The 18,858-nt window shown below is 43.8% G+C and overlaps 1 protein-coding gene across 10 annotated transcripts; it reads left to right on the forward strand.

Annotated features, from left to right (window-relative positions):
* The first annotated feature begins 6 nt into the window (after positions 1–6).
* Positions 7–18,121, forward strand: LOC125459564 (NAD-dependent protein deacetylase sirtuin-3, mitochondrial-like). Of its 10 annotated transcripts, none has more exons than XM_048546155.1 (9): positions 7–58; positions 1,435–1,666; positions 5,546–5,708; positions 6,137–6,322; positions 9,922–10,154; positions 11,613–11,713; positions 15,225–15,386; positions 17,302–17,514; positions 18,018–18,121. In XM_048546155.1, the coding sequence occupies exons 3-9, from the start codon at positions 5,554–5,556 to the stop codon at positions 18,048–18,050; spliced, it is 1,083 nt and encodes a 360-aa protein (XP_048402112.1). In that variant the 5' UTR covers positions 7–58; positions 1,435–1,666; positions 5,546–5,553; the 3' UTR covers positions 18,051–18,121. The 10 variants fall into 10 exon arrangements, with proteins under 10 accessions (XP_048402112.1, XP_048402113.1, XP_048402114.1 ...); XM_048546156.1 differs by having other exon boundaries at positions 1,435–1,585; XM_048546157.1 differs by lacking the exon at positions 7–58 and having other exon boundaries at positions 1,652–1,749.
* Positions 18,122–18,858: the final 737 nt, after the last annotated feature.

The raw sequence follows: 18,858 nt of genomic DNA on the forward strand, positions 1-18,858 counted from the left end.
GTAAATACCGCAATATGGGGCACCGCAGAACTCAACCACCTTCATCACCCGCCACCGGGTACAATGTCCCCCATCCCCCCACCCCCGTTACCGGGTACACTATCCCCCATCTCTCCCCATTCCCCCCCATTACCAGGTACACTGTCCCCCATTTCCCCCCGCCCCCGTTACCAGGTACACTGACCCCCATCTCTCCCCCCCCCATTACCGGGTACAGTGACCCCCATCTCTCCCCCCCCCATTACCGGGTACACTGACCCCCATTACCGGGTACACTGTCCCCCATCCCCCACCCCATTATTGGGTACACTGTCCCCCATCTCCCCCCAGTACTGAGCACATTGTCCTGTCCCTTCTCTCCCAGTAGTTTGACATTTTTTTAACGGAATCAGTTCTTGAACAAACAACTCCGTGTAAGAGACAGAGGTAACACGGTTACTGTCTCTGTGTAAGAGATAGCATGAACTGGAGATGCTGGAGGAACACAGTTCCTGATTTTGTGTTCTTCCAACTCTGTAATCTCGGTCTACCTCCCCTTGACCAGGCTCCATTCCTTCCAATCCATCACCCAGGATTTGGGGATAGTAGGAACTGCAGATACTGGAGAATCTGAGATAACAAGGTGTCGAGCTGGATGAACACAGTCAACATGGCAGCATCAGAAGAACAGGAAGGCTGACGTTTCGAGCCGAGACTCTTCTTCATTTCTGAAGGAGGGTCTAGGCCTGAAACATCAGCCTTCCCGCTCCTCTGACGCTGCTTGGCCTACTGTGTTCATCCAGCTCGACACCTTGTCAACCCAGGATTTGGGAACTGGTCTCTGGGTCAGATTGAATTCATTCCCCTGTTGTGTCTCAGACCGTCCGACACTCAATACGTTTTATACTCAATCCTAGATTTTCATTACAGACTTCAGCCTATCTGCCTCCTGGCTGATCTGTACAAATGGCCCAACAGTCTTTCTCCATATTCCTGTGAAAGTAAATTAATCATCAACCCCTTTGGAAAGTGATACTTTATTGTACCCGAAGTGAAAACTTACCAGAAGCCTAAAGACAGTCCTGAAGAAGAGTAATACTCGAAATGTTGACTGTTCCTTTTCTCCAGATCCTGCATGGCTTGCTGAGTTTTTCTAGGCACCCGTCTGTGTATCATAAAGACAGACTTGCCTTTTTACTGTATTTACAAACTGTCAAAATAGCGACAATTTCAAAAATATCTTGAATATAATTTGCTTTATTTGGCACCCATCAGATAGACACAAATCAAAAGACAATACCCCGAGGTTTCATACTTGCCACTTCAAGCTGCCCCATTCAGTCACTTGGGGCGCATATTCCCTTCTCTGATGTTTTGTAACCAAATGCAAAGATGCTCAAAGAAAATGGAAATAAAGTTTTATTCTTGTTTTTTTTCTCTCTCCCTGTTTTGCAGTAGTGTCAGGAAGATTAACCTTTAACTGCTGGATCCTCCTTTGCTAATTCTACTACTCGCGGTGTCATATGGACTGGCCCAGTTTGTTTCTGAAGGGGCTGCTTGTTGGAAAGTTACGGTATTTGAAGACATTTCATCAGAGAGGCATCAGGTGAGAGCAGCTCTTGTTCAGACAGGGAATATTCTTCACATCAGAGTCCAGCTACCACCCAGAGGCAGCACATAGCAAGAGGTAACAATCAGCAATACCCTCTACACTGAGAATTGGAGCAGAGAGTGCTCTCATTTGCCCTCAAGAACCTGATTTACCATTCAGTAGGTGACTGATTCCTATCTCAATTTCACTTTTCTACCCTTCTCCTATATCCCTTAAGTCATAACGTTGTACAGCAAGGACACAAACCCTTTGTCCAAGTTGTTCATACCGACAAGATATCCTAAACTGATTTAGGCCCATTTGCCAGCAGGTGGTCCATATCCCTCTGACCTCTTCCTATTCACATAGCCATCCAAATGCCTCTTAAATGTTATAATTGTACCACCTCCACCGCCTCCTCTGGCAGCCGTTCCATGCACACGTCGCCACCTACATTAAATATTGCCCCTCAGGCCCTTTTAAATCTTTCCCGTCTCACCTTAAACCCTACCCTGGGAAAAAGACCTTGGATATTCATCCTGTACATGTCCCTCATGATTTTATACACCTCAATAAGGTCACCCCTCAGCCTCCAACGCTCCAGGGAAAATAACATCAGCCTGTTCAGCCTCCAATCCCAGCAACATCCTGTAAATCCCTTCCCTTGGTATTCAAAATCTATCAATTTCTGTCTTGAAATGTATACGCGATGATGAAGCATCGAAAGATTTCTGGGAGAAATAATTCCAAATGAGTCACAACCATATGTGAGAAACCATCTCTCCTGGGCCCATAATAATTAGGCTCCTATTCATAGACTGTGACCACAAGTCCCTTTAAGAATTTTATTGATTTTGAATTAGATCACCAGGCGTCTTTTCAAACTTCAGGAAATATAGGCCTGGTATACTCAAATGTCTCCTCAGAGGACATCTTGTCATCCCAAAAATTAACCAAGTGAACCCTACATTGCACTCCCAATGGGATAAGTATTTCCTTCCCTGGGTAAAAGACACACATTACTATTTCATAAAGACCATAAATTGTTATATTACAATATCTTTATTTCTTTAATCTAATTCTTTATAACAAAAGGTGACATTCCATTTTTAGGAGGCACTTGCATAGCAGTAATGTCATTGTGTTAGTAATCCAGAACCACAGGCTAATTAACGCTCTCGAGACATGGATTCAAATCTCACCATGACAAAATGGCTAACCCTCAGCTGCCCTCTGTGCAATTGGGGATGGGCAATAAATTCTGGCTTAGCCTTGGAAGCCCACATAACACGAACAAATACAGTAAAAGATGAGTGACTGGTTAGATTATCAGTCAGAAAATCTAATGAGGATATGTTGGACAGACTGGCCATGTTTGCACTTGAGTTTAGAAAAGTGAGGGGTGCCTTGATGGAAGTGTGGAAGATCATGAATGGTCTAACCAAGATGGACACACAATGCGTGCTCCTGGGATGCTGCTGGGCCTGCTGTGTTCATCCAGCCTCACATTTTATTAACTTGGACACAGAATGGATGCTTCTTCTTGAGGGTTAGTTTGAGAAACAGGGAATGTTGTTTTCAAATTAGTCAGTGCCCTTTTAAGGTAGAAATAGGATATGTTTTCTCTCAGAGGATTGAATGATTTTAGAACTGTGTGTCTGAGAAGGCAGTGGAAGCAGGGTTATTGATCTATTTTTAAGGTGGAGGTAGATAGACTCTTTAAGGCAATCACAGGTTTTCAGAGGTAGTTGTTATTGTGGAATTCAAAACACAAAAAAACCAGCCATAAGCATGTTGATTGGTAAAGCAGGTGAAAGTGTAAATGGCCCACTTGTGCCATTTTATATGTTTGTATACATACCCACATCTTTCTGTTCACCTGGGATCTATTCACACCAAGCTCTGTATACTCAGTATATACCCACATCGTATTGTATGGGTTCAGGAAATGTTGTGCATTGGACACAGGCCTATGCTTGATATATACCCATAATGAATGTACCCACACCAAGCACCCCACATCGATATATAAGTATACTGAGCATTGCCCATTCAGCGTAGATTCACACACAACACTGTACATCTGCTATACATTTATACTGATTGCTATATACCTGCACTGCGCTCTGCATGTCGAGAATATATGTTTGATTACTGGACGCCCAGCATATATCCCACAGAAGCTTCTGTGCACCTATATGTATTGATCCTGATCCCTCGGTTTGGCTCCCTCAAAAGTACAATGCTCCGCTGCTTCTTCTACAGTACTGCTCCATTTGCAGTGCAGCGCTTCCTCAGAACTGTGTCCCCCTGTAGCGCAGCGCTCCAACCTCCGGATACAACGCGTCATCCTCCGACACTTCCGCCATCTACAATCCGACCCCACCACTAAAGACATTTTTCCAACGCCACCCTTGTCTGCCTTCCTGAGAGACCACTCTCTCCGCAACTCCCTTGTTCACTCCACACTCCCCTCCAAACCCACCACACCCGGCACTTTCCCCTGCAACTGCAGGAAATGCTACACTTGCCCCCACACCTCCTCCCTCACCCCCATCCCAGGCCTCAAGAAGACTTTCCATATTAAGCAGAGGTTCACCTGCACATCTGCCAGTGTGGTATACTGTATCCACTGTACCCGTTGTGGCATCCTCTACATTGGGGAAACCAAGCGGAGGCTTGGGGTCCGCTTTGCAGAACACCTCCGCTCGGTTCACAATAAACAACTGCACCTCCCCGTCGCAAACCATTTTAACTCGCCCTCCCATTCCTTAGATGACATGTCCATCATGGGCCTCCTGCAGTGCCACAATGATGTCACCCGAAGATTGCAGGAACAGCAACTCATATTCCGCTTGGGAACCCTGCAGCCCAACAGTATCAATGTGGATTTCACCAGCTTCAAAATCTCCCCTCCCCCCACTGCATCCCAAAACCAGCCCAGCTCGTCCCCGCCTCCCTAACCTGTTCTTCCTCTTACCTATCCCACCTCTCCTACCTCAAGCCGCACCTCCATTTCCTATCTACCAACCTCATCCTGCCCCCTTGATCTGTCTGTCCTCCCCAGACTGACCTATCCCCTCCCCACCCATACTCTTCTCTCCACCTATTTTCTCCTCTATCCATCTTTGGTCCGCCTCCCCCTCTATCCCTATTTATTTCAGAATCCTCTGCCCATCCCCCTTTTCTGATGAAGGGTCTAGGCCTGAAACGTCAGCTTTTGTGCTCCTAAGATGCTGCTTGGCCTGCTGCGTTCATCCAGCTCCATACTTTGTTATCTCGGATTCTCCAGCATCTGCAGTTGCCATTATCTCTGCTCCCTCAGTACTGCCTGTCTTACAATACAACAGGCTGGCAGTAATACTTCTCACACAATACAGCGTTCCCTTGATCCTGCTCCTCCCATAGCACAGTGCTCCCTCAGTACTGCTCTCCCCACAGTGTAGTGCTCCGTCAGTCGTGCTCCCCGAGTACTGCTCCCCCTACAGTGTCACGCTCCTTCAGTACTGCTTCTCCTATAATACAGTGCTCCTTCAGTACCACTACTTTCACAGTACAGGGTTCTTTCATAGTGTTCCCTCAGACCTGCCTCTCCTATAATACAGCATGCCTCAATTCTTCTCTTCTCACAGTACAGAGCACTCTCACTTCTGCTCCACCCACAGTACACTGCTCCCTCAATCCTGATCCTCCTTTAGTGCAGTGGTCCCTCAGCACTGCTTCTCCCATAATACAGTGCTCCTCCTTTGGTGCTTCTACAGTGCAGTGTTCCCTCTACTGCACCTCTGCAGTCCAGCACTCCCTCACGACTGCAGTGTAGTGCTGCCTCAATGCTGCATAGTGAGTATCACCATGTACTTTAGGCTTTGGAGTGGTGCTTGACTCCATGACCTCTAAATCAGAGGCAAAAACAAAAAGAATCATTGAGCCACATGTGATACATGATAATTGAATTGTTTTCTGTCCTTATTTCAGTTGGAAACATGAGTTTTGCATTGTATCAGAGTCTCACCTGGACCCAGCCTGGTTTCTTTGCTACTCGATGGTTACAGTTTAATCATAGCTGCATCAGAAATTTCCAAACTGGAATCCTGACTGGACTCAATATTTGCAGACAGGCACACAGCAAGGGCTCAAGGTACAAAGCATACATAAATGAGTTGTATTTACACTCCCTGAAATTGATAGATCAAATATTGTGTTTAAAGTAATGATGATGTTAACAAGTTAACAGTGATCTCACAAGCATTAAGTACGGAAATCAGGAAGCTGGTATTTAAACTGTTCTGCTCCTTCAGAAGTTTCATTTCACCTGTATGTCACTGTGAGGCTCAGCATTCAAACAATATGGAAATGTTGAAGCAGGGTGAAGTTGATTTGACATTGAATTGACTATTCTAATCTGTTTCAGACTTCTAGAGTTTGATCAGTTTTGGAACGTGGTCCTGTGCTGTCTGGGATTGCATTAGATACTCGCGGAGAGCAAGGATGCATGTAGAACTCAAACCTAAAATTATTCAGGATGGATTCTAGTCCATTCTGTGGGTGTTTTATATATTGTTACAGAATCCGCTGTGTGAATCGTTCATCAACCTCATCTTTTGTCCGGTACATCTTCAGTGGGAAAGGAAGTGGTGAGAGAGTGCAGTCACTTAAGGACATCGCAAGGCTCATTCGGAACAGGGAGTGTCATAGGATTGTGGTGATGTCTGGTGCAGGAATCAGTACACCCAGCGGAATCCCTGATTTCAGGTATCCCAACCCTGGCATTAGGAATCTCATAACTGACCACCAACAGCAATGACAATCAACCAGTAATGTTACTGTGCAACAGACTATCGATGTGATTAATCTGAGGACTATAACAATGAGTAATGGACTGCACTGTGCTGTTATCCAGAGAAGCACGTTTGTTTCCCCTCTCATGTAGAAGGAATGATACTTTACATAGAATCTTAACTCCCAACAGTTTTTAAGGCTGGGGATCAATTGAAAATTTCAAGGCTGCAACTGATAGATTTTTGTTAGGTATTGAGGATTATAGAACCAGTGCAAGTAGATGGAGTTAAGATACTGATCAGGCATGAATTGAATGTCAGAGTTGACTCAAGGGCTCATTGGTCCTTTCTATTCCTGTGTTCCAAAAGCAGGAATATAAATCCATGGTTTCCAGTCTGATAGTTGAGTTTTCAGTGTTAATTGGAAGCTCAGTGTTACCCAGTTGGTTAATAGTAGGGCTACATGTATGATAAACAGTCTATAGAATCTGTTTAAAAGAGTCTTTACATGTTGCAGGAAACAAGGCTCAGGACTGAGGCTGCAGCAGTATCTCCTAATGAAAACAAGATTTCGGTTAAATATTTTTTATTTGTATTTGAAGTATGTCAAAGTGATATTCAGTTGTGTTATGATCAATATTTCCCACTTGGCCTTTTACAATAACATTTGCAGTTAACCTTGCTTCATTGCACAATGCTAAATTTAATTTAGATTTATCCCTTGTTGGTTCCACAACATATTGCTGCGGAAACGGCCATGAAAACATCTTGCAGACAATCTTTTCCAATTTAATTAGTCCAATCAATATGAAGATAAACATACTCCACAACTATTACAAATGCCAATAATTTCTTGTTTAATTCTTCATTCAGTGTATATCTACAGTTAAAGGGCCTATAAACTGTCAGCACTTTTTAACTCTTACCAGTCCTAATCCACCCAATCTGATTCTGTTTCCCGACTTTCTGAACCAAGTTAATTTTTCACAGATGTCCTTATGTTATTGTTAATTATTAGTGCTAGTTAATCCAGTAATATCTATTTATCAAATTAAATGGCTTATTAATTGCTCAGTATTTTTGATGTGATGGGAGCATAATATGGAACAAAATTAGACAGTTTCAGAGGTATTTCTAAATCAAATACTTGAATTGTACGAAGCTTCGAAAGAGCCATTATAGTCAGAATCAAGTAATTTGTAAAGTAAAACCAAAGAGCTGCCAATGGTAAAGATCCGAAACAAAATCAGAAATTCTTTGAGAAGCTCGGCGGATCTGGCAGCATCAGTGGAGACAAAGCAAGAGTTAACATTTTGAGCCCAGTGACTCTTCTTCAGGAGTGATAGTAGCTCGGAAAAGGTGGTATTTATGCTGATAATGGGGTGATTAGGGTGGGTGAGGAGCACAGAGAGTCCAGAGAGACACAAATAAAGTTAGGCAGACAAGCACATAGTTCGTAGTAAGCCAGGAAAGGAGAAAAAGCTGATAACAGTGTCCATGAGTAGGCGAAAGCAGCATTAACGAGTATATGGTGTGGGTTTGGCTAAAGGACATGGAAGGTAGAGTTCAGGCTGTAAATTTGTTGAATATGATATCGAAGGCTACATAGTCCCTGAATGTAAGACGAGGCGCTGTTCTTCCTGCTTGCGCTGATCCTTGCTGGAACACTGCAGAAGTCAGAAATATTGCCCGGTGAGCACATGAAGTGGCAGGCAACTGGAAGCTTGGGGCCATTTTTATGGACATAAAGTGGGTGATCTGCGAAGAGGTCACCCAGCCTGCGTTTTGTCTCCCCCGTGTAGACGGGATCACATTGTGCACAGTGAATACAGCAAAATAGATTGAGTGAAGTGCAGGTAAATCATGGCGTCACCTGGAAGGTATGACTAGGGCCTTGGATAGTGAGGAGGGAAGAGGTAAATGGATGACTGTTACACCTTCTGCGATTGTATGGGAAATTGCAGTGGGAGTGTGGGGTGCACTTGGGAGTGGGGAAGGAGTTGACCATGGTGTCCTGGAGGGAATAGTTCCTGTGAAATACTGACAAGGGGAGGAAGGAGAATAGATGTCTGGTGGTAGCATGTGGCTGGAGGTAGTGGAAATGGCACCTTATGATACTTGGTATACACGTGTAGGTGGGTGGTAACTGAGGACCAGGGTGATCTTATCACTATTGTGGAAGGGAAGGGAAGGGAAGGGCTGAGGGCCGAAGTGCAGGAACTGGATCAGACACAACTAAGGGCCCTGTTAATCACAGTGTTGGCGAATCCTATGTAGAGGAAAAGGTGGGAATTTCTGCAGAAGGTGGCATCATCAGAACAGATGCAATGGGGATGGAGAAACTGGGAGAATGTGATGGAGTCCTTACAGGAGATAGGGAGTGAGGATGTAACCTCCAGGTAATGGTGGGAGCTGCTTGACTTTTAGTGGATATTGGTGCCAGCCTACCCCCAGAAATGTAAACAGACAGTCGAGGCAGGGAAGGGGGCAGTCAGAGATGGATCAGATGAAGGTGAGAGCATTGTGGAAATTGGAAGTAAAATTGATAAATTTTCCCAATTCTAAATGCGAGAAGGAAGCAGCACCAATGATGTCATCAATTTACCAGAGAAAGAGTTCTGGGGAATGACCCAAGCAGGACTAGAACAAAGAATGTTCCACGGACACACAGAGACAGGCATAACTAGGGCCCACCTACCCACTCACTCCTCCTCCTCCCCTCCCCACTGTGGTCAGAATAAATACCACCTTTTCCTAGCTGCTGTCAGTTCTGAACAAAGATCACCGGACTTGAAATGTTAACTCTGCTTTCTGTTCATAGGTGTTGCCCGATCTGCTGAGTTTCTCCAGCAATTTTGTTTTTGCTTCAGATAATCTGTGCTTGCTAGAATGAGGTTATTCCTCGCACTGTTTCTGGAGAAATCCTCTTGTTCAATGACATATTCCTACCCAAGCTCAGTAGGTGAGGGAATTGATCAATGTTTCCTCGAAGCTGCACGCGTATAGCGGCTCCAGCCTTCTGTATGTGGCAATCAGCACCAGCATATCTTGTCACATCCTTATCTTGCCAACTCCACTCTCTCTGGTAACTCTTTCTGGGTAACTGCCTGTCCTGCAATCTCTGTAGTTTAAATGGACTTTGGCCCAGTGTTGATCGAGTGTTTTTTTCTGTGTTGGTGTCTACAGGTTCTCCTGATAAGTTCACCCTTGTGAGAAAGCACCGAGCTTCTAACCCAGGGAGACTGAAACACATATTTCCGAAATGAACTCAGGGCCATCAACACATGACTGACTTGTTCGGGTACCTCTGCAGGGATTTGGTTTATGTAAAAATTCAGCGCTCAATGTGAATCAATTGTTGTCATCTTGCTTTCTCCCCTTTCATCTCCAGGTCAGAAAGAACAGCAACAAATGATTGGCTTTCTCCTGAGTTGTGGAAATGTTTGTTCAAGATCATTGTGTTCTGATCTGTTGCTGTGATGTTCTCACAAAATGGATGAAGTGGCAAGTTGGAATCATCCTAGAAATTGATACTAACTGTTTTAGTTTTCATTTCCATTGTTACATATTCAGGTCACCAGGCAGTGGACTCTATGACAACCTACAAGAATATGACATCCCATACCCAGAAGCCATCTTTGAAATCAACTACTTTTCCCACAATCCAAAGCCTTTCTTTGCTCTGGCCAAGCAGCTGTACCCTGGAAACTGCAAACCTAACTACACACACTACTTTGTCAGACTTTTACACCATAAAAAGTTACTGCTACGAATGTACACTCAGAACATTGACGGCCTGGAACGCAGTAAGTAGGTTTAAGTGTTGGAAAAATAATAAAATAGAGCTCATGGAGTTAGAAATGAAATCAGCAAGGATGGTTTTCAAAGGGTGTTGAAATGTGGAACTGCCATTCAAATGCCAGTGGATACTTGATTCAGTTAGAACTTTCAAGACTAATTTTGAGCAATGGGCTGGCAAGGAATGATGCGGGGGTAAGTACAGAAGAAGAATAAATCAGCCTTCGTCTGATAGAATTCCAGAGCAACCTGGAGGGCTGCGTGGCCTTCTCTGATTCAATGTAACTGTTTAAGGGAATGAATGGCTTCCTTGTGTTACTACGAAACAAACTGAAGGAACAGAACGGCCTTCCCTGTTAATGTTTAGCAGACTCGAGGAGCTAAATGATCTGCTCCCGCTGTTTTCTTGTATCAGAGGTTCAGAGGCTGAATTCCTTTGTTTACAGACTGAATGGCATCTTCCGCTTGCTCTGTTCTAATTTTCAGATATGGGTACCCGCGTTACAATGATGCCCACATGTGGCCAAATGTTGCCCACATTTCTGCAATAGATGTCTGGAACACAAGTGAACACAGACTTGTGACTTCGCTGGAGCTATTGTATACAAAGCAACTTTAAAAATAAATTATTTCAGAAAGGAATTGAACAGGCAGTTGAGGGAAGGAAATGTCCAGTGCTATGGGAGAATTAGATTGACTGCATTGTTTTGGAGGGAGCTGGCATTTATTGAATGGGCTGAATGACCACTTTCTTTGCCATGTGAATTGTGACTATTATTAGTGTGCTGGGCTTCTGGTGAGTTGTAAAAGTGTAGTGAATTAAAGACAATGAATTATAGTCACTGAATTACAGAAGTCACCATATTGAATTATAGTAAGTGAATTATAAAATTCACCATACTGAATTGTAGTAAGTTAATTATGATATTCACCATATTAAATTATAAACGGTGTATTATAGAATTCATCATATTGAATTATAGCCATTAAGTTACAGAATTTATCGAATTAACTTACAGTCAGTGAATTATAATATTCCCCATAATAAATTATAATCAGTAAATTATAGAATGCTACAGCACAGAATGAGGGCTGTTGAAACATTGAGCTCGTGATGACTGAAAGAGCAATTCAGTCTATCCCGCACTTTTCCCAATGTCTTGATAGTTTTAAAATCCTTTGAATATATCCAGATCCCTTTTCAGTCTTCCTTTTGAATCAAGTGACCACTGTCTAAAATCCTATGCTGAGCACTGCCCACAGAATCTCTCTGTATAGACATTGAGAACAGGAAGTTGATTGAGATGCCCCCCACAGTTTAGTAGTCACCTATTCTAACAGTGCAGGTGGTTTGTTGATGGATCCTGAGAAGAGTCTGAAACTTTGGAACCCAGGAAGGGTGAGGACATCAGCGGTGCATCTTTTCATCCCTCAGTGACTGCCTTCTCTCTCCCGCTGCATTTCAGTGGCTGGAATCCCAATGGAGAAATTGGTGGAAGCTCATGGAACATTTGCTACAGCGACGTGTACTGTGTGCATGGAGAACTTCTCCTGGGAACAGCTGAGGGTAAGTGACTTCAGACAATGAAACATTACTGAAGCAAAACTATTAGATAACCCAGAACACTGACTTCAGTCTCCTCTGAACACTGACCACAATCCCCCCGGATGCTGATCCAGATCCTCATCATGTACACTGACCCCAATTCACCTTTGCTCCATCCACCCCAGAGACTGATCCTGACCTCCTCGAGGAATAAAAACAAAGTTGCTGGAAAAGCTCAGTAGGTCTGGCAGCATCTGTGGAGGAGAAGATAGTTAACGTTTCGTGTCTGGTGACCCTTCCTCAGAATGCCTGAGGAAGGGTCACCAAGCCTGAAATGTTAACTCTGTTTTCTCCTCCACAGATGCTGCCAGACCTGCTGAGCTTTTCCAGCAACTTTGTTTTTGTTCCTGATTTACAGCACCTGCAGTTCTTTTGGTTCTCCTTTAGGAATAATTCAGTGCTTGGCTGTCAGTCTGTGTACAGTGTCTTCTACAGTCAAAGAATCACTTGCTTTCCGATTAGCTCTGAACACCTCCCAAATACATTCCAAGTGTGATCTACATCAGCTGGATTCAAATTTTCTCACCTCTTTATCCCTGCTGGTCTTTGTGAAGGTGGTGCTGATCTGCTTTGTTGAACAGCTGCAGTCTTTGGAGAATGGGATCCATATAGATACTGTTAGGGTGGGAGTGCCACAACTTTGACCCAGGACAGTGAAGGAAAATGAAATCCTTCTAATTCAGGATGCTGTGTGACTTTGTGGGGAGCTTGTAGCCGATGGTGTTCCTATATTCCTGCTGACCTGTCCTTCTGGGTGGTAGTGTCATAGGTTTGATAAGTGCTAGTAAAGGAATGATGGTGAGTTTCTGCAGTGCATCTTGTGGCTGATACAAACAGTTGCCACTGTTCATAGTGGCGATAGGAGTGAATGAATGAACAGCATAGATGGATCCAGTTCAAGTTGGCTGCTTTATACAACATGGTGTTAACCATCATGATTGCTGTTGGATCATTATGTATCCAGATGATAGGAGAGCATTCGTTCACACTCATATTCTGTGCCTTGTTGAGGGTGACCGGGCTGTGGGGGACTGAAGGTGTATTCGTCACCGTTGAATTCCTAGCCTTGTAACCACAATACTTACATGGCTGGTACAATTCAGTTTTTTCTTTCCTTTATACATTCGTTGGCTGTGGGAATCATTGATAGGCTAACATTTGTTACACATCCCTAATTGCTCTTGAATTGTATGGCTTGCTTGGCCAATTCAGAGGACAATGTTTAGTTATATTACTGTGGATGTGGAGTCACGTGTTCCAGACCAGGTAAGGATGGAAGATTTCCTTTCGAAACAACTTTAGTGAACAGTTAGTGTTTTACAACTGTCAATGATAGTTGAATATTCATCATTACAGAGACTAATTTTCAATTCCAGCTTTATTAGTTGAATTCAAGTTCCACAAGCTGTTGTGGTTAGGTTTGAATCCATCATCCCAGCACATTAGTATTCACTCAGAGCCAAAACTCCTGGAGTCCTTGAGCTTTTAGTGGATGATTGAGTTTGGCTTTGAGACAATATTTTGTGTTATCATGTCTTTGATCTTATTCCTTCAACAAAGTCTCCTCAAGCCTCACTCTATAAAAATTGTCCTCTTGTTTTCATTACCTTCACCTCCAGCAACAAGTCCAAGGAGGTTGTGGTATTTTTTCTGTCACTAAGATTGAGACTATCTGATCGGCAATGTCTGTTGGATTCCTCCCTACCTGTACCATCCTAGGTCAAACCTCCTTGAAAGCTTATTCCTGCCCTAGTTTTACTCCTTGGGTTCTGTCCCTACCCCCTTTCACATTTTCCCTCACTACCCCTCTTCAAACTGACAGTCGACCACTTTGACCTTGTAAATGCTCCCCCATCCAACATTGTCTAATGAAGCAATTGAGCAATCTGGGACCTTTTCTCATTGGAGGTTAGAAATATTGATAGGGTAAATACTAAATACATTCTCATTGCATTGGGGATTGTAGAGATAAGGGACACAGGTTCAGAATGAAGCATCTCCAATCTAGGATGAGGGTGAATTCTTCCCTAATTTTGTGAATTTCCATAAAGGGCTGTAGAAACTTTAATCATTGAACGTATTTGGTACTGAGTTGTAGATATCCTAAACCATAAGGGTATCGAGCTTTATAGGGACTAGGTGATCAGTGGAATTGAGACCCGATCAGCTATGGTTTTATTAAGCAAGCTTGAGGGACTGTGTTGATTACTTTCCTGATTCTTATTCTGGTGTTCTTTCTAGAATCGTTGAATGAGGTTACCATTTTCCAAATTCATATCCAAGTTTCCTAGAACACTACATCTCTCCACCTAGATCTCTGCCCACTAATGGTGTTGAGATAGCTGCTGTCTTTACACAGAGTTGTGAGAGCATGGAGTGCGTTGCCAGCAGCAGTTGTGGAAGCAAGGTCATTGGGGTCATTTAAGAGACTGCTGGACATGCATATGGTCACAGAAATTTGAGGGTGCGTACATGAGGATCAATGGTCGGTACAACATTGTGGGCTGAAGGGCCTGTTCTATGTTCTATGTTCTATTACCCTGATCGTCTGAATTACCAGTACAGTGATATTACCCCAGGATGTTGAGGTTTCAGCAATGGTAATTCTATGAACTTCAAGGGAATTTGGTTAGGTTTTCTGTTGTTGGAAATGGGCGTTGCCTGGCATTTCTGTGGTGGAGGTGAGAATGGTTGAGTAACTTCTGCAGTTATAGTTTGGGGCTTAGGTGATTGATCTCTAACAATCAGAACCACCTTTCTTTGTGTTCAGTATGACTCCAACCAGTGGTGAATTTTCTCCTGATTCTTATTATCTCCAGTTTTCCAGAAAATGCTGAATGTCTTGGGGCCCAGGGAACAGGAGTAAAGAATTGCTGTGTCAGTGAGAGTAGAATGGAATGAGGCTGGGGGAAATAGGAAGGGAGATAATGAGAAAAATGGAGGAAGATGAGGAGTGAAGGAGGATGGGTATTAGCAGGATGGGCATATGGAGTGAGAGGGGTGTATTCTGTGAGGTGGTGAGGAAGGGGTGAAGAGGTGAGGCAATAATGCAAGGCCAAATGCGAGTGAGATGAATGAGATGGAAGATGCAAGTTGGAAGATAATGATGACAGTTTTTTGGTGGGTTGTAAATAGTTACCTGGTAACGGATGATGTAGTGTAAGAGGAATTGCGAGGGGATTGAAAGGACAGGGTAAGGGTTATATCGAGAGGATGTTAGGAACCAGGGCCAGGAGGGGAAGAGATAATGATGTAAAGGGAATGAGAAAAGGTGTGAAGGATGCTTGGAGCATAAGGGGTAATGGGGAAAGGGATAAGGGATATTAACAGTAGAGATGATTGGGTGAGGGAGACTAAGATGGGAACATAGTGAAGGGAGAGGTTTCACCTGGCTGATGAAGTGACTGTGCTGTATAATGTTTGGAATGTTCATATGTTCCTAACTCTTTCGCTGCCTGGGTTTGGTTTGCAGGGAGATGTCATGGAAAGGAAGGTGCCTCACTGCCCTTCCTGCTTTGGGGTCATTAAACCCGACATTATTTTTTTCGGGGAACAGCTGCCTGTAAAGTTCCACCAGTACATCATTGATTTGCCTTTGGCAGACCTGCTCATCATCCTGGGGACATCACTTGAGGTGAGATACTGACTAGATACTGATCTGACACTGGCATGACACTGACTGGTATAGGCTCTGAATTGGGAGATGGTTGTTAGATAGCTTCCCTACATTTTCTGGGAAGGAACGTCACCTTATTGCTTGTAGAATCTCTATCTTGGTCTCAGTGATTGGCCACATTACAGTTTATTGTAGTCTGCTTTAGCTGAGAAGCAATGGGTTCGTGTCCCATTCCAGAACCTTGAGAACAAAATTCAGATCAAAATTCCAGGTGGATTCTTGGAGATCTTCTTAATGAGGACAGGGATTTGAACTGAAAAGCATAAGTGATTGGAGTCATGGAGGGCGAGGGTGATGGGGAATACCTTTTGACTTCTGCGTACATTAGTGATTGTGGAAGGATGGAGTATGTTTTGAATGAGCTGAATTCAGCCAATATCCTGATGGGGATGGGAGCAAAGAACACCATTCAGTATTCCTTTCAAATAAGCCTTCTGGAAATTGAGCATATGAAGACGTGACTCAAGCCTCTTTTGGTTAAATAGTTCTTGAACGCAGTCGAGACTTTCTTCTCTTGTGTGACCATGACTCAGAGCAGGCAGACGGTTTCACACCATATTGTAGTTTTTTGAACATGGCGTCTGAGCCTGTGCCCCATATCTTATTCCTGATTCCTCTGATCCTAAATTTTGCTCCCTAACCCTATATCTAACTATATATTCTGATCCTACTACCTGCTCCTTTAACCTAGACCTCAGATTCTATTCAATAAGTTTTGTCGTTGACTCACTTCACCTTACCTTTATAGCATATGTTACTGCTATATTACAAGAAACATCAAGTATGAAAAGCAGCCATTCAGCCCACCCACTCCATATTGGCATTTATTGACCTCTCAAATTCTAATAATATTTGTCTGCTTTAGGTTCTGAGCTTAGGGACCTCTGAATCTTCACAATCAGTGTGAGTGAACATTATGTCTCTGCCCAACTGCATGATGGTCTGTTTTATTAAAACAATAGCCCTAATTTTCAGTACTGATTCAGGCCCTGAATTTTAAATGCCCTGAAGCCACTGGGAGTTTTAACCTCAGGCTTCATGTGACATTACTGATCAGTTTCGGCCTGGAACCCAGCCTCATTGACAATCTTGGTCTTTTGGGTGGAGAACCAGTTCATGGCGGGGTTGAAGGACAAGATACAAGCTAGGAGAGGGGGCAAGGGTTAGTAGTTGTCAATTGAGAGGGTTTGATTGTTATGGGGGATACAGCGATGTAATGTGGAAGTTGAGTGATATCAGGAAGGGAATGGAAATTGATCTTGTGGATGCTGTCAGTCCCAGGGTCTCGAGGTGATGGGGATGAGAAGGGTGGCCTCAGTTCTGGGTGATCAAAGCCTTGTGACAAAGATTGTGGCTGGAATAGAGGTTGTGGCAAATTCTGAGTTCCCAGCCACCAGACACAGAGGTAAACACCACTTGTCCTGAATGAGGCTGTCAGGTTTCAACAGATGACAACAGTTTGAGGTAAAATGTTGGAGAACAATGAGACTCAGCCTGATTATAATATTTAAAGTGCAAAATATTCTTCCTAGAGTGGGTTGGTAATCTGACAATAACCTCACATATGCTTTCGCTAATAAAACTGCAACTGCAGGCCATGGATTTTTAAGGTGAGGGGAAATGGCGGGGTGAGATATGGGGTTTGAGGAGTAGAAGGAATGAGGCTGGCTGAGGATCGAGTCTGGGAACAAAGGCTGAAAGGGCGTTGGGTGAGTGTGATGTGTGAAGGTTGAGGTGAAAGAGGTGAGGATTGAGGTTTGATGGGTGTGGAATGAGAGCTGAGTGGTTAGTATTCAGCTGGGAGTGTTAGTGACAGTGAGCAATTGAAGCAGATTGTACTTGGTGACCATCTAAACCAATGAGAATTTTTCAGGTGGAGCCATTTGCAAGTTTATCGGAGATGGTGAGGGAATCTGTTCCTCGTGTCCTCTTCAATCAGGATTTGGTGGGATCAGTCACTCGGAATCCACTGAGAGCCAATGATGTTGTGGAACTGGGAGATATTGTAACAGGAGTGAAGAAATTTTCCGAGATGTTGGGATGGCATGAGGAAGTGAATAACCTGCTCGCTACAGAGCATGAAAAGGTACTCACTCATTGTCCAGGAACAAACTACAGTACATCTACACTTATCTAATCACTAACAACGGTAGACAATCATTGTCCATTTTCCAACAGTGGTACTGATCTCATATCTACTGGTGAGAAGATGAGCAGGAAGCCTAACAGGCAGGACATGAAAAGGGGTCTGACCTGTTTTCTCCATTCACTACCCAGTAGATTCACTCATACAGATATTGGGTGTTGGTTGAAATGGGACACATGACATGGGAACCAAGCAGACATGGAACACGAGCAGATATGGGGGAAAAGAGACAGACATATGATGCAGACAAACATGGGACATGGGAAAGGATGGAAATAGAAATGGGACACAAACAAAAATGGGAGCAAACACTTGAGTGCAGACAATCATGGTGACATCGACAAATACAGGGTGAATTAGACATGGGACACAGACAGATAGTGTGCAGACAGCACTTGGCATAAGCACTGATTGATTGGTTAATTCTTGCTTTCTCTTTGCAGCTGGACAGGGATATCATTCAGCATTCAGAGTGAATTGATGCCTTGTGAAGAGGATTCCCTTACAAGTTCTTTGAAATAAAATAATCCTGGAATTTTGAAGTTTTTATTATGAATGAGTAGTCATAATTTGAAAATTCCAAAAACATGTTTAGATTTCACGCCACTTTTTGGAAAATATTTAGAGTTTAGATTTTGTAGGTGTTATTGGGTTTCTCTCCTGGGGATATGGGGGACAGTATGGGAATGAGGTTTGTGGTAAGGAATATATCAGGGTCCAGTAAATGGTGCCTGGGGACCTAGAGGGTCCTTTGTGTTCAAACAAGTGGAGGGATTGCTGTGTATGGTTCAGGGGTGGGCGACCCTGGCCAGGAGCAGCACTGGAATCTGTGATTTGGGGCAGCTCGGTGGCTTAGTGGTTAGCACTGCAGCCTCACAGCGCCAGGGTCCCGGGTTCGATTCCAGCCTTGGGTAACTGTCTGTGTGGAGTTTGCACATTCTTCCTGTGTCTGCATGGGTTTCCTCTGAGTGCTCCGGTTTCCTCCCACAGTCCAAAGATGCGTAGGCTAGGTGGATTGGCCATGCTAAATTGCCCGTAGTGTTCAGGGGTGTGTGGGTTATAGGGAGATGGGTCTGGGTGGGATGCTCCAAGGGGTGGTGTGGACTTTTTGGGCCAAAGGGCCTGTTCCCACACTGTAGGGAATCTAATCTTGGTAAGCAGTAATGAATGCTTTTGCCTCTCTCTGACTGGTGCAAGAATACATTGAGGTAAGGGGTTGTAAATGGAGTTGTAGAGCAGATCTTTTTGAATGGCTCAGGAGATCCAAGGGGCTGAATGGCCTCC

This window comes from Stegostoma tigrinum, chromosome 17 (assembly GCF_030684315.1).
Source record: "Stegostoma tigrinum isolate sSteTig4 chromosome 17, sSteTig4.hap1, whole genome shotgun sequence".
Taxonomy (NCBI): domain Eukaryota; kingdom Metazoa; phylum Chordata; class Chondrichthyes; order Orectolobiformes; family Stegostomatidae; genus Stegostoma; species Stegostoma tigrinum.

Bases quoted from the DNA above. Each gene is read 5' to 3' on its own strand.
- LOC125459564 (XM_048546154.2), top strand. The intron at 6,323-9,921 runs GTATCCCAACCC...TTACATATTCAG, and splicing joins AGCGGAATCCCTGATTTCAG to GTCACCAGGCAGTGGACTCT. The intron at 11,714-15,224 runs GTAAGTGACTTC...TTTGGTTTGCAG, and splicing joins TCTCCTGGGAACAGCTGAGG to GGAGATGTCATGGAAAGGAA.